Consider the following 12,519-nt stretch of genomic DNA (forward strand, 5'->3'; position numbering starts at 1 on the left):
GAAGGCCAGCTGAAGAAATTGCCTTTTGTTTCCAAGTTCGGGAAAAACCTCTTCCTACACCAGAATTAGCAAAAGGCTTCATGCATTTCATGACCTTGGGCTTTTTATTCTCCTCTCCTTCAAGACAGGAGAGACAAAGTGATGTTGGCACCAAGACCATGCCCCTAAACAGCTGATGGAAGCATAGGCTGAGCATCCTCAGGTGTGTGTGTGTGTATATATTTTTTTTTTCCAAGTCTAAAATAAAGTAATTAGTCATCTGAAACTCTACATGGGAAATTAGCCCTGCTAAATAGGATACAGCCCATGTACCTCTGCCCCCACATCCCAACGCACACGTGGACACTGCTCAAAGTAGTAACACTTCCCAATAAAGTGGTTAATGTCTTTTGCATTTTAATCAGATGTACAACTGACGTGGACATCAAGGGATGATTAAAAGACAGGACAGCTCTGGGTCTGGAGGTGAAGCAGTATATGCCACTGTCAACAAAGCCTGAAGTCTGCAGGGCTGAGGATCCATGCTTTGTTGTGGAAAAATACTGTCTGCACAGTTCCTTTTGGGAAGGAGAGGGGAGAGGACATGCCAGAAACCCACAACAAGTAGCATTTTTGAAGGACTGTACTTCCTGACCCTGGCTTTCAGATAAATCCAAAACAAGACATCTATAAATAGAAGAAACAGGAAAGAAATCAAGGAAGAGATCAGATGTCATTTGTACAACGTAGGATTTTCATTTTTCCTGTAAAAGCCTGACAGCAGTTTCCTAAAGCAATGCAGCATGTAAGAAGTCGTGTCTTACCAGCCCAGGCACTGCCACTGCTACTTCTTCACCACCTCCTATCCCTATTCACAACAAACTGATTTAGAAGCCTGTTTCACTGCTGTTAATAAATAAAATCCAAGTCTTTCAACATGCTCAGGCATCTCACCAGATACCTTCACACCCATTCCACCACATTAATTGCATTTAGTGTGCTGTGGTATAGTCGCAATATTTAATAAGACTATTTTTTTTCTACCATTTCATGGGTTTGGCAGAGCTGGCAAGCTCAAGCTGCATATTTCCTAGTGAAAATAAGACTACCCTGGAACAATCAGGGTAGGTATTAATTCGTTATATGAGGTTTACAAAGTCGTCCCAGAAACTGCATTTTAGCAGCTGTTTAACAGCAGAGGTGACGGGCCAGCATGTGGCTGACAAATTGTGACAAGTACCTTCTAAAAATAAACAGCCATGTAAGAGGGAGTAAGCATCATGAAGCTATTGCCACGATGGCCCTTTTGAGAAAATACGTGCAATAAGCCAAGACGCCTTATGAAGTTACCCACAGTCAGCTGAAGTAATACTTCACCAAAAAACTATTTGTAAAGGCCAGGGTAACCATTAGAACACCTGCTTCAGACAAACCTCCTTTGTTCGAGAGACGTGTAAGGTAACTCCTATGCTGAAACGTGGGCCAATGTCAATAGAAAACCCGACTGGATTTATTTAGGTTGTGTCACTACGAACTGTGCTACTTTCGTCACAGCCACACGTTCACTTACTGTCCAGCTAAGACAGACAGTATGAAAAGTCCATTAGTTTGTCTTTATTTTTACACTCACATAGAATATCCATTCACATAAGAAAGTTAGACCTTAAACAGCCACATTAGTTTGTCAGCCCAATGAAGTTAAAGGTTTGGCATATTCCAGCTCAAACGAGGATATACTGTAATTCTATTTTTTCTTCTACAAGTCAACAATAATTTCTGTAATATACATTGTATTATATTTTGCAAATTAAGAGGAATTTACTTCCCACTCTGAAATTAATAGACATTTTTAAGTGCTCTCCTCCTACAAAGAAAAATACCTGAGGTAAATACCTTAAGGCGCAAAAACAAAAACTACTAACCCAGGTTTAGAAAAGAAGAAACTACAAGACATCAAATTAACAGGACAGAGACAAAACCATAGTACGGGGCTAGGTACAAAGAGTAAGAGAAGGGAGAAATGAAAAAAGGATTGATGTTTCACCTGGGCATTCAGAAATACACCGTCTCCCCATGCGGACCAATAACACGTGCTACAGCAAAGCTCAGGTTTCTTTGCTCCAGTTCCTTACAACTGCTTTATAAAGCTAACAAAGCATTTGTGCACCACATCACGTACGTAATCGTTCTCCAGCAGTACCCAGTTGTCCACACATTTTTCAACAGCTGAGGAGAGATTCTTCTAAGAGTCACCCTAAATAAAAGCCCTACAGGCTTCTCCAGGAGGATTTAGGAGTAGTGGAGACCCGCTATCCATCAATGTTCTGTGTAGTAAAATAAGAGCTCATGGCACTAAAATAGATGGCTGCCTCAGATACAGCAGAGATGCAATAAACTCTTCTCCTCCACCTCTGAAAACCTCTGCACCAATTATTCTTTCCTTGACGTTGTTACTTCAAATCATTTTTAATAGCTAGTCTTGAATTGTGTTGCCATCTGATAGTCATTTGGTGGCCTGTGACCAAGGAGCTGGCGTCTTCCCACTAAATCATCATGTATTAAAACAAGGCATCAGCCCTAATTAGCAGCTTCCAGCAGGCACAGAGAAGCCATAATAAGGATGGAAACACAATTACCCTCCTTCCTACAAGTGCCTGGTCTTGGTCAGCATGTGGCTCACAGAGCCACGTGTATTTCCACACCTGCGTCACACAGAAGTGCTCAGTCTTCAGAGAAGACCCCTCTGGGCAGCTCCCAGGCAGGATTTCTGGGTGCTTTGTGTAATGGATTCATCACAGGCCCCCAACACTCAGGGCACCACGTAGAAGCATATACAGCAGATCAACAGAGAACGTGAAGTGCTACTCAAACCGAGACCCTCAAAATTGCCTTTCCATAACTCAGAGTGAAAACTGCTTTACTCGGAGTGCTTGCTGTCTGCTCACTACCTCTGTAGCAGGCAATATATTCCAGAAATTACTTAGCTACTGCACCAATAAAAAAAGAGTTTAATAAATCAGGCCATGTAACCAGCACTCATAGCACACACCGGCGCAAGATCTTATTTCTTGTTTCACACAGCATCCTCCACAAGCCATTCCTCTCATTTTTTAAGATGCATTTGCTACTTACTCCTTTGAGACTACAGCCAGAAAGGAAGCGATGCAATAAACCAACATGCATTTTATCCACAAGCTAAATTAATATTTTACAAAGGCATAGTACTAATGTAATTTCAATCAATGGGCCATTTACTGCTTTCACTGGGGAAGCAGCCAATCGTTAACTGTCTTCAACAGGAAATCACAACTTGTGTCAAGACCGATGGATAGCATCTCTGCAGCTTTCAGCATCTTGTTAGGGCTCCAACAGCAAGCCCAGCAGCACAAAGCATCTTGGCCACATGTCCTGTTTCAGCAGCACCAGGCACCTGCATCGCTCTTAACACTCTCTTCAGTACAGAATCTCTGTAAATCTCACATCCAGAAATTGTGGAGTTTGGCCTAGGGGGGGGTGTCTGTCTTTTCTTTTAATAAAGCTTTTTAATCAACTGCCATAGAATCCAGTAATACCTCAACAACACCATCTTGTCTGCTCAGCATGTCGTGCTCCTCCTTGGTGATACAATCACATCTAAACACCTTTTAAACCAGATTTTGATTTTGTACTTGCTAACTTGGAAAGACCAGAGCTATCTCTACACTCAGTGCCACCATAAATCAATACAGCAAAACGCCAGTTAAAACTATTGACATGGCTATATAAACAAAATCGCTGCTTCTTCATTACCATAGCCACACCACCTTCACAGCAAGCCAGTGGACAGCACACGGTCAGCCATCAGGCACTGTGCCTACGGCAGTGGCTCCTGCCTGCACAGACCAGGGAGGGTACTTCTGATCCCCACATACAAAGAAATCTGTAATACTGCACGGCCAAGGCACACTCTCTCCATTCAAAGCACACTTAAATACTCACTGCTGTGTATCCTGATACTTCTTTGACAAAGCCAAAATACACACAGCCAGTCAAGTTCATGCTGGCTACATACACAACTGCAACGTGCTACTGAGTTCAGCTCGGTCAAGTATTTTGACAAAGTCTTCTGCTCAGGTGAAGGGAAGGTTTCCTAACAAGATTAAGCACTCACCTCAAAATCGAAACAAAAACATTGTAGAGTATGTATTGTAGATACGTCCCAACAGATAACAAATGGAAAAGGCGTGCGCGCCTCTTAACTTGCATACGAACAAAATTAAGTTTCCCTTTATATCTTTGTTTTCCTTATGAAGAAAGCACACAAGCATCCATTTCTCATACCCCATACAACAAAGCAACACAAATACAGACAAGAGTCAATATTGAGCACACAGAAACATATCAGGCGTTAGCATCTCTTACCCACCCAGCTCAGTGCATACAAAGATAGTGTCGCTACCCAGTTTTCCTGCTGTTGCTGTATTTTAGTGGGGAAAAAGAAACTAGAAATAGGGAGTTATTACAAAAGTTTCCTCTGATGTTAATCCCTAGTAAAAAAAAAAAAAAAAAAAAACTCTCTCAAGAAGTATCTTGCACATATGCATCATTGGTTAAAAACATTCTCATGTTAGAAAATGCATCAAGAGTAAATACTCTTGTAACGTCTCATCCATTTCTTTTTTTATACTGCAAGAAAGTGTTTGATAACACAGCACCACATGCTCTCTGTAGAGGTCAAGCTGTTCAGAAGATCCTATGCACAATGTAAGCGTTTATTCTCCACCTTATACAAGTCTTCGCGCTTTCAGATGCGCCAAGACTTCCATTTGGAGCCATAATCTAAAGCAGACCATTGCACCACCCAGACTTCAGAAAGAAGAAACCTCACACCCTACCTCTCAAAAGTCATTTTCTTTTGTTCAGCTAACAAGATTGTATCACTTATCCTGTTTATGTTGTAGCCTCACAAACAGTTGGATCAGCACAAGTGAGGCAGCAGAAGACATCAGCATGGGAAACAAAGCTCTTAAACAAGCTTTGCTGCTAGAAAAATACAATGTGCCATAAAAGATTTAGCCTTCTGTTTAAACAAGCCAAATCTCAAGCAGAAGCTTCTTCCAGCTGTATTGGTGGTACTGCCTTATTTTTCCATTATCTGCTTACAGACCACATTTGCGTAACATCCTATCTTACCCCACTAAGTTTGTATTTATTTTTTGGTTAATATGACAAGACGTCTGAATGACTAATTTCAAACAGAAAATACTGCACTGCTATTTCTCCCTCCAAATGCAGAAAAAGTAAGACAGATGGGAGACAAAAGTACCCGTGAAAAAGAAAAAGAAAAACTGCAATTACAAACCACAAAAAAAAAAAAAAAATCCAAAATTTAAGAGCATCATCCCAAGGAGAACAGGATGCATCTCCCCTTTTGCAAACCACAAATAATTATTAGATAAGCATTTTCATTTATTAAGCCAAGTTTATTTTCACTTTAAGACACTCACAAACAAGCAAACAAAAACAATCAGCCCAGTAAAGACAGGCAACAGACATGCCTGGCCAACATGCCTTCCACGAAACTTAATCCCTTTTCTCAGGTAATTCACACTGATAGCAGATTTTCATTGTGTCCTTTTAAGGGTTTATCAGAGTACCTGCAACTAAAATAAAAATGTGGAAATTTTGCTGTATTGGTATTTTTATGGATAGCAAAACACCTTTGTTTTATTAGTGACTGAGAATAAAGACCCTTCTCCCCCTCCCTCTCCCAGAACACTTAAATTATTTTAACTTTATCCTTTTCCTTCACTGTTTTAATCAGGTAATGATATACATACTGGCCATCATTGTTAACCAGAACTCTCTGGGACTGCTGAAAATGGGATATAAATCACTTTTATTCAGGTCAGACAATACAGAGACGCACAAAGAAATCCATCCACAGATACGCGTGCAGAACAGAGCTGCACAGAGAATAAACAGCCAGTTTCAGCCCCAAAACAAAGCTGTAAGAGAAGCGCTGCAGCAGGCTTCCTCTCTTCTGTACTTCACAAAGTTCAGAACAAGCAAACTGGAACACTACTTCCATTTCGAGACTTACTAAAATACATCCTTTCATGCAAAATATATCCAGCAAATTAAATCTGCCACACTGACTGCAGCAAACAGCGCGCGCAGGCTGGGCCGCCCTTCACAAAGGCTCTTTGTGGAGCTATCTTTCTGCCAGCGCTCCTTTTCAATTCCCAAACAATACCTTGCAAAAATTAGATCTCCTACTGTGGGAAAATTCCCAAAACACAAGCCAAAATATATTTTCTCATGAGGATACAAAAAGCCCTCCATAAGGAAGTCAAAGTTCTTGCAATGTCTGTTCGTTATACATAGAGTTATTCTCAAAATGCACTAACAGATCAAGTGGCAGCATCTTGATTTAGGAAAAAAGCTATCAAAATCAAATCAGTAATTCATCAGAATGAATCAGAGCTACCACTCAATAATTTGCATAAGCACACAGACTTTTAAAGTCTTGGAATTTGAAAAACAGTAACTCCTTCCACAAAAACTTATCTAACCTCTCCTGCACTTGGTATAAACTAAACAGAGCATCTCCTGAGATTATGTTTAAATCTTTTTCTCCTCCCCTCAGCTCTCCCCCCGGGTGTGAAGTGTTTTCCACAAACGCCCTGAGCACGCAGCAAACAGCGTGCCTCCCTGCGAAGGGGAAACGTGACTTCAGGGGAAACGCTTGTGCACCGCTTACTGCTCTAGCTCTGCTCCCACGGCAAGCAAGAACTACAAGTCCTTTTTGCCTCAGTGGTTCAGCTGATGGCTTCGCCTCCGACTCGGTGCGGCGAAGCAGCACAGACCGCAAGAAAGGCAGGGTGTGGGTGGGGGAGGACAGGGCTCCGAGCGAGTGGCACCGGGGGAGGCGAGCAGGTGAGAGCAGCGTGGGCTGAGGGGTGGGTGCCCAGGCTTCAGGCCCAGCAAGCACAAGCTGCTCGCTTCAGGAGCTTCACTGTGCAAGTGTGCCACAGAAAGGAAAGGCAGCACCAATGCTCACAGCTTTACGGGCAGGAGCATGTGCCCACAGGGCTGTCACAAGCATGCCTGCAACTCACAGGGACAGGACCAGCCCCAAGCAGCTCCAGATGCTCCTGCAGGTACAGCAAGTGCGGGGTTCAAAAGCAAACTCTATCAAACAGGCGATTAATGAAGTAGGAAATTACACTGAGCTTATCACTGCTACAGTTAAACCGGCAGTTTCCAAGTTACCGAGTTTCCAATTAGCTTGGATTTGTACAGCTAACCCAGCTGCAACCTCCTGATGCAATGAGAAAGCAGGCACGTGTTGAGGATAAGGCTTCAAACCAGCTATTTCTGCTCTATAGGTGGAGGCTCCCTCGTCACACCCGGGTGTTTGCAAGCATCGGTGAAACTCACTCCTACAGGATAGGGAAACCTGCTAACGCACAGAGTACTCACCCTGTTACAGGGAGGAGTAATGCAAAAAGAAAAAAGAAAAGCAACAACTTCACTCCTCTGTGTTCTCACCATTCCCAAGGCCCTTATCAACAGAGATGTGAAGGGCTATGGGAAAACGCACCCTCCTTCAGAAAAGCTTGGAAATAAACCTGTTTTCTTTCAGAACAAGAGAAACACCGAGCAGCTTGTTAAAGTGCAAGTCCTCAGCCTCAGGAAGCACATGAAAATTTATGGTGGAAGCTTTGAATCAGACATTCCTGAACTTTTTCTGACAGACTGCGATGAGAGGTCGCAAGAAAGAATCCGAGCTACGCAAGGGTTCTCAGATTGGGTTATCGGCACAAAGCAGCCTACTCTACAGCTGAGTTTGTTGAAGCTATGCTGTGTACCAACACTAGCTCAAGAGTAAACATTAAGAGGAAAAAATGTATCCTTACTTCAAAGATATATTCTGTAGCTATTTCTGTGCTAAACACACACATTACTTGCTTTGTCAGGTAAAGGTCTCACTTTTTCCGCAGTAGTTACTTTGTTTTTTATTCTCCCAGTTAAATGCTGAAACATGGCAAGAAAAACCTCTATGGCAGAGGTACAAATTTACCGTAACTTCATTCATCTTGCCTGCAGCCATCTGTCCCAGCTACAACCTAAGAGCCACCAAAAGACAGCACTGGTTCACCAGACACTGGATTTTCATTCTCTGGGGGTGTTAACAACTAACTTCTAGTTTATTAGTTATATTCACAATAAACCTGAATGTATTCCCTTACCCTGGATTCACCTGTGAAACACTTCTTTCCTATGGCTGTTAAATTAAAGTGCCTCCCTTTTATTTTCTAAGAGATCACTATAGCAAGAAGGAAACGCTCATTTCTGGCTTATCTTAAGCTTGCACACAATCACACTATCAGCGGCTACGAGTTAAAAATAACACAACTGGAGAACAAGCTGAAAGTTTATTTGGAAAAAGCATAGGTACATCCTATAATTAAACCATTGTTCCTCTCAAGTACTCAAGAAGGGAATATCTGCCCAGCAGTAGCATCCTGTTTAGACGTCTCGGGCCTTGCAGTGACACACCAGCACCCAACCAAGGGGAGCGGTGCAGTGCTCCCCTCTCCTGCTAGGTGCCCGCTGATGCTGTGACTTCTCAGCCACTACCATGCTGAGATGGCTGTTTCCAGAAGAAAACCTTCGGCACCCAACACATTTAAGGCATACGTTAAAAATTCTTCCTGCAGACGTCACTATGTGGCATGAATACAGTGAGCTAGTATGTGGAGTTTCTGAAGTACCCAGCAAGTCACATACCATGCCATGCAAATGAGCTGTTCAGATAAAGAGGGAGATTAGGGCTCGTTTTCTCTTAGTGGAAAACAAAAGCAGCCGTATTTATTTTATTTGATCAAACTACACCAGAAAAAAACATCGTGCTCTCTAAGGTGGCCCATGAAGCTGATAAGAAATGGTTTTGATAAGACATAAAGCTATAAAATTTCATACAAGATGACATTTGGGAGAAAAAAAGTAGACTGCTATTACTCACAGCTTAAGGGCATAAAACCATTTGTAATTTATGAACATTTAAAAGTCAGATTCCCCAAAGTAGTTAAATTAACTTCCCAGTTCAAGTCTTTAAAGAGAAAATGAATAGTTTAATAAAGCAATTACAGAGGAGAGCTGTTACACAACAGACATGTTCTAGTACAGGCTACGTATATGTATTTTATTTTTATTTTTTTTTTAGTTTTGGCAACGGAGTGTTAAGCTGTAATTCACAAAACTCAGAAAAAAAAAAAAAAAAGTTTAAACAAGGACACATGGAAGAGGTATGACACTAAGAGCTTCCCGAAGCAGTCATAGAATAGTTTGACTTCCCCCCATAAAAACAGCCCTGTTCAAAATTACCAAGAGACTTTTGCATTACATATGCTCATGCAAAGCTAAGTTTGCTTTCTCCAATGGTTTCTATCAGAGATAACAGACATTAGCACTGTACACGTGCCTGAGAGCTTCCTATGTTGCTGTCACTCCTCTCATCTGAGCCTGCAGTGAAGTCACTTCACTAAATTTGCACCGTGACAATCCAGGCCAAAATAGTAATGTCAAACACAAGTTTACACCTCCCTCATCTGGGAGAAGCTGAGTCCCACTGAGTTTGTTAATGCAAGTAAGCAGTAAATATGCTAACACTCCTCTTGTGTTATTTCCTGTACTGACATGAGTATGATAATCATATATATTTTCTTTCCAACCCTCTACTGACTCTAAATGATTTCACCTAATGAGTTCTCAAAAGCCAAAAATAAGTAACTACCTTTACCAGGTCCCGTAGTAAAGAAAGAAAACACATGGAAAGGAAAATAAGGATGGTAAAAAGTTGCTTTTGGGGAGGACGGAAAAACAAGGTCTAGGTATCTTTATATAAAAACTTTTTTTTTTCACTTGATAACTGCATTACAGAGCTATCATGCATAGCTACATATCTTTCAAATTCCAATACCTCTGTAAGATAAAACTGAGACAACTTCCAGAGTGGAAAGCAAGCACTAGAAAACTCTACGCAGCATAGCTTGGGACAAGCCGCTCAGGGAGGGCAGGGGGACTGCTTCTCTGGCAGCCCTGCTCCCACCAGCAGCGACAGGAGGGCATGCCTGATCACCAGCTTCAAGCATTCCCAGCGCTAATGACATGTTACATTTCCCACCAATCTGGTCGTATTTGCGGCTTATTTTGGCCAGCGTCAGCTCCGTGGATTTCAGGGTGGGTTTCTTTTCCTGTGGCGACTGCCACAGCAGGCTTTCAGTCTGCTGATTTTTGAAGTTTTGGTGCATTAATGCAGCCCCAGCGTTCCCGATTTAACTCTCTGCTCTGTGCCCTTCACACCAGCTTTGTCCCTGCATTCAAGCTGACTTTTTTTTTCACTGCGTCACTTCTTACTCCCAGTTATTTTTTTTGGTTACCCCTTGCAGAGAGAAGGGCTGGCTGGCAGGGACACAAGTTGGCCAGCTCGCTTCACCTGGCGCGGACCTACACAGCTGTCACGGGGAAGTTTCGGCTCCTGAGCCCAGCCCGGTGGCCCCACGACCTGACTGACTGGTTCCTGAGCAACTGCCGGTGTCACTCCCCGCAGACAGCCGGCCGTCCCTCGACAGCCGGCTGCCCAGGTCGGGCACGGCCACCACGGCTCCCCGTGCTGGGCTGCGTGCTTCTCCCAGCGCGAGGGCTCTCGCCGCGGCTTCGTCAACCGCGCTCTCCCCAGGACAGGGCGCTCGGCCTCCTGCAGCTTCCACAAGGCGCTGAAGGACCGGCTTCAACACTCGGGAACAGACATTTGGAAAGGTCAAACAAGGACAAAGAAACAACTTTAGCACCACAAAAACACATTCCAGAAGCTTAAAAAAAAAAATAAAATAAGACGGGGGGACCAGAAGGTTTGTAAAGGAGACATGCTAAGTATGATGCCTATGCAGCCAGCGTGTTTTTCCATGGAAGCTTTTATTTTCTCACACGTATTCCACGCGGATAAAAATAACATTACCACAATGACGTCTCTCTAGTAGGAGGAATGACTTCTGGGTGCAGCCCGAAAGTCAAGGTTTCCTCTTTGCCCCCAATTTGAAAGCGCCACCGGCCAATCAGCGCCGTGCCAAAATAATCTGCGAAAACATCTCTTCCTAAAAACCCGGAGCACGCCGAGCTCCCAGGACGCAAGGGGTGTGTGTGTGGGGGGGGGGGAGCCCCTGGAAAACGGGGCGGACGGCAGCGCAGCCCCCCGCAGGGCCAGCCGGGGGGCGCGGCGAAAAGCTCCTCAGCCGCGGGCAGCGGGCGGTGACCGCCCCGGGCGCCGCTCACCCCGCCGCGCCCCGCGGGCACGGCCCCGGTCCCCAGCGGCTTCGGGACCTCCGCGACCCCCGGTGCGCCCCCGCCGCTGGCCGGGAGCAGTCGGCGCGACCCCCCCCGGGGCGAAAGGGGGGGCAAGGAGGAAAGTTGGCGGCTGTGGCCGCCCCGTCCCTGCCTCCTCCCCACGGTGCCCCCCGGTTCCCTCCCCTCGCGGGGTCCCGGTGCCGCTTACCTGGGGGCTGCGCTCCGCCGGGTTCTTCATCACCGCCTGGCGGAAGCTGTTATCCACGTAGGACGCCATCGCGCCCCTCTCCGCCGGCAAGGCGGCGGGGAAGGAGGGAGGGGAGGAGAAGAAGGAGGTGGAGGAGGAGGAGGAGGAGGGAGGGCCGGCCGCGGCCTGGCGCTGCGGGCCGGGGCGACGAGGAGGAGGAGGAGGAGGCGGCGGCGAGGGGGGGGGGCACCGCGGGCTCAGCAGCGCCGCCGCCCGGAGCAGGCCGAGACCGAGACCGAGACCGAGCCCCGGCGGCGAAGGGGGCGCGGGGGCGCCCGGTGGGCTGGGGGCGCCTGGCGGCGGCGGCTAGGCGCTCCCGCTCTATCCGGCCCTGCGCCTGCCGCCGGCCCGCTGCCGCTCCGCCGCATCCCCCCGGGCGCCTCCGCCTCCCATCCGGGCTGCTGGGGGGCTCCGCGCCCGTCTCGGCCACGGGGAAGTTGCTGGCTCCGGGAGGCGGAGCGCCGGGGCGGGACGGGGCGGGACGGGGCGGGCCGAGGGGGGCGCTTTGTGCCCGGCTCCCCCCCGCTGGGGTCCCGGTGGGGCCCCCGCTGCCGCCCCGGTGCCCCCAGGTGGGCTCTCGGGCTCGGTGGTCGAGCTCGGCTCTGCTGCAAGCCGTCCCGGGAAGCTTGCCCTGCCCCGAGAGCCGCCGCCTGTCGTTTGGGGGATTTTCGCCCCAAAAAGATGGGGTGTGAGAGTCCCGAGGGTGCCGTCAAGCGTCTGGGACCCCACCTGTTGGGTGGCGTGGCTGGGGGCCTCGGGCAGGCCACCTGCTGCCATCCCTCCCAAAACCCACCCAGGCCGGCCGCCCTCACCGCAGCATGGGGGGACAGGCTGAACGTTTGGGGGCTTCCCTTGGCTCTGTCCTCTCACCTGAGCACAGCCTTTAGAGCACAAAGGTCTCATCTCATGGCTGGTCATATTTGTTTGCCACGACACTGAACACGGCACAGCAGCAGCTTAAG

At 46.5% G+C, this 12,519-nt stretch overlaps 1 protein-coding gene across 7 annotated transcripts in view; it reads right to left on the minus strand.

Moving 5' to 3' along the window:
- The window catches only part of RAPGEF2 (Rap guanine nucleotide exchange factor 2), a 180,730-nt gene extending 169,102 nt beyond the window's left edge, over positions 1-11,628 (minus strand). For all 7 annotated transcript variants that reach the window (XM_032185985.1, XM_032185981.1, XM_032185983.1 and 4 more), the window contains exon 1: positions 11,519-11,628. In XM_032185985.1, the coding sequence (XP_032041876.1) occupies positions 11,519-11,587 (69 nt within the window). In that variant the 5' untranslated portion in view covers positions 11,588-11,628. The remainder of the gene's footprint in view (positions 1-11,518) is intronic.
- Between the last annotated feature and the right edge of the window lie 891 nt (positions 11,629-12,519).

The sequence above is a fragment of the Aythya fuligula genome, chromosome 4 (assembly GCF_009819795.1).
Source record: "Aythya fuligula isolate bAytFul2 chromosome 4, bAytFul2.pri, whole genome shotgun sequence".
NCBI classification, from domain to species: Eukaryota; Metazoa; Chordata; class Aves; order Anseriformes; family Anatidae; genus Aythya; species Aythya fuligula.